This window comes from Seriola lalandi, unplaced genomic scaffold (assembly GCF_002814215.2).
Source record: "Seriola lalandi dorsalis isolate HSWRI2012SDOR001 ecotype SW California unplaced genomic scaffold, Sedor1 jcf7180002055009, whole genome shotgun sequence".
Classification (NCBI taxonomy): domain Eukaryota; kingdom Metazoa; phylum Chordata; class Actinopteri; order Carangiformes; family Carangidae; genus Seriola; species Seriola lalandi.
Genome location: NW_019525552.1, coordinates 455,697 through 456,631, shown reverse-complemented (window position 1 = coordinate 456,631; position 935 = coordinate 455,697). Strand labels below are relative to the sequence as shown.

General features: G+C 49.8%; 1 protein-coding gene across 1 annotated transcript in view; it reads right to left on the bottom strand.

Moving 5' to 3' along the window:
* Nucleotides 1-935, bottom strand: part of LOC147817162 (Fc receptor-like protein 5) — a gene marked incomplete at its 3' end in the record, with an annotated part of 1,604 nt that continues 669 nt past the window's right edge. The window contains exons 3-5 of the mRNA XM_087171560.1: nucleotides 728-928; nucleotides 206-445; nucleotides 1-98 (exon numbers count right to left, since the gene is read on the bottom strand). Of these exons, the coding sequence (XP_087027686.1) occupies nucleotides 1-98; nucleotides 206-445; nucleotides 728-928 (539 nt within the window). The remainder of the gene's footprint in view (nucleotides 99-205; nucleotides 446-727; nucleotides 929-935) is intronic.

Here is a 935-nt window from a genome sequence, read left to right as displayed (position 1 = left end):
AGGAGATGAACGAGGAGATGAAGGAGGAGGACAAGAAGGAGGAAGAGGAGGAGATGAAGGAAGAGATGAAGGAAGAGGAGATGAAGGAGGAGGAGGATCTGTGGAGAAGGAGTAAAACCAGGTTCAGGTCAGTGATCAGTTTATCAGCAGGTTAGTTCATATCTTTAAACTGTCTATAAACAGGAAGTGATGTCAGCGTCCTGACCTCTGACCCTCAGCCAGCTCCGAGGAGACTCTCCAAGCGCAGCAGTAGAACACGAGTAGAAACCTTCATGAGACTGTTGGACTCCACTGATCTTATATTCTCCATCAGGGTCAGATCTAAGGGGGACACCGTCCCTGAAGAAATAAGCCTCTCGTCTGTTCTTATCTCTGGCTCTACAGCGCAGAGTGACATCACTTCCTGTCATCACAGGAAGTGCAGGAATCTCCAGGATCACACGACCTGAACAACAGAGACCAGAGTCATGTACAGACAGAGTCACACCAACAGACAGAGTCACACCAACAGACAGAGTTACACCAACAGACAGAGTTACACCAACAGACAGAGTTACACCAACAGACAGAGTCACACCAACAGACAGAGTCACACCAACAGACAGAGTCATGAACAGACAGAGTCACACCAACAGACAGAGTCACACCAACAGACAGAGTCACACCAACAGACAGAGTCACACCAACAGACAGAGTCATGTACAGACCTGCAGGTTGAACCACTCACCTGTCACACTGATGTTGACCTGGAGGCTCGTCTCTCCTGAACTGGTCTCACACCAGTAAACTCCAGAGTCTGACTGGGAGAGATCTGAGACTCTGCAGGAGGAACCATCAGAGGTCCCAGATCCTGAACCACAGTCACCAGTCTGTCCTCCACTGGTCCTCTTGACTTTCTGTCCACCTGTCTGTCCTCCTGTCTGTCCACCTGTCTG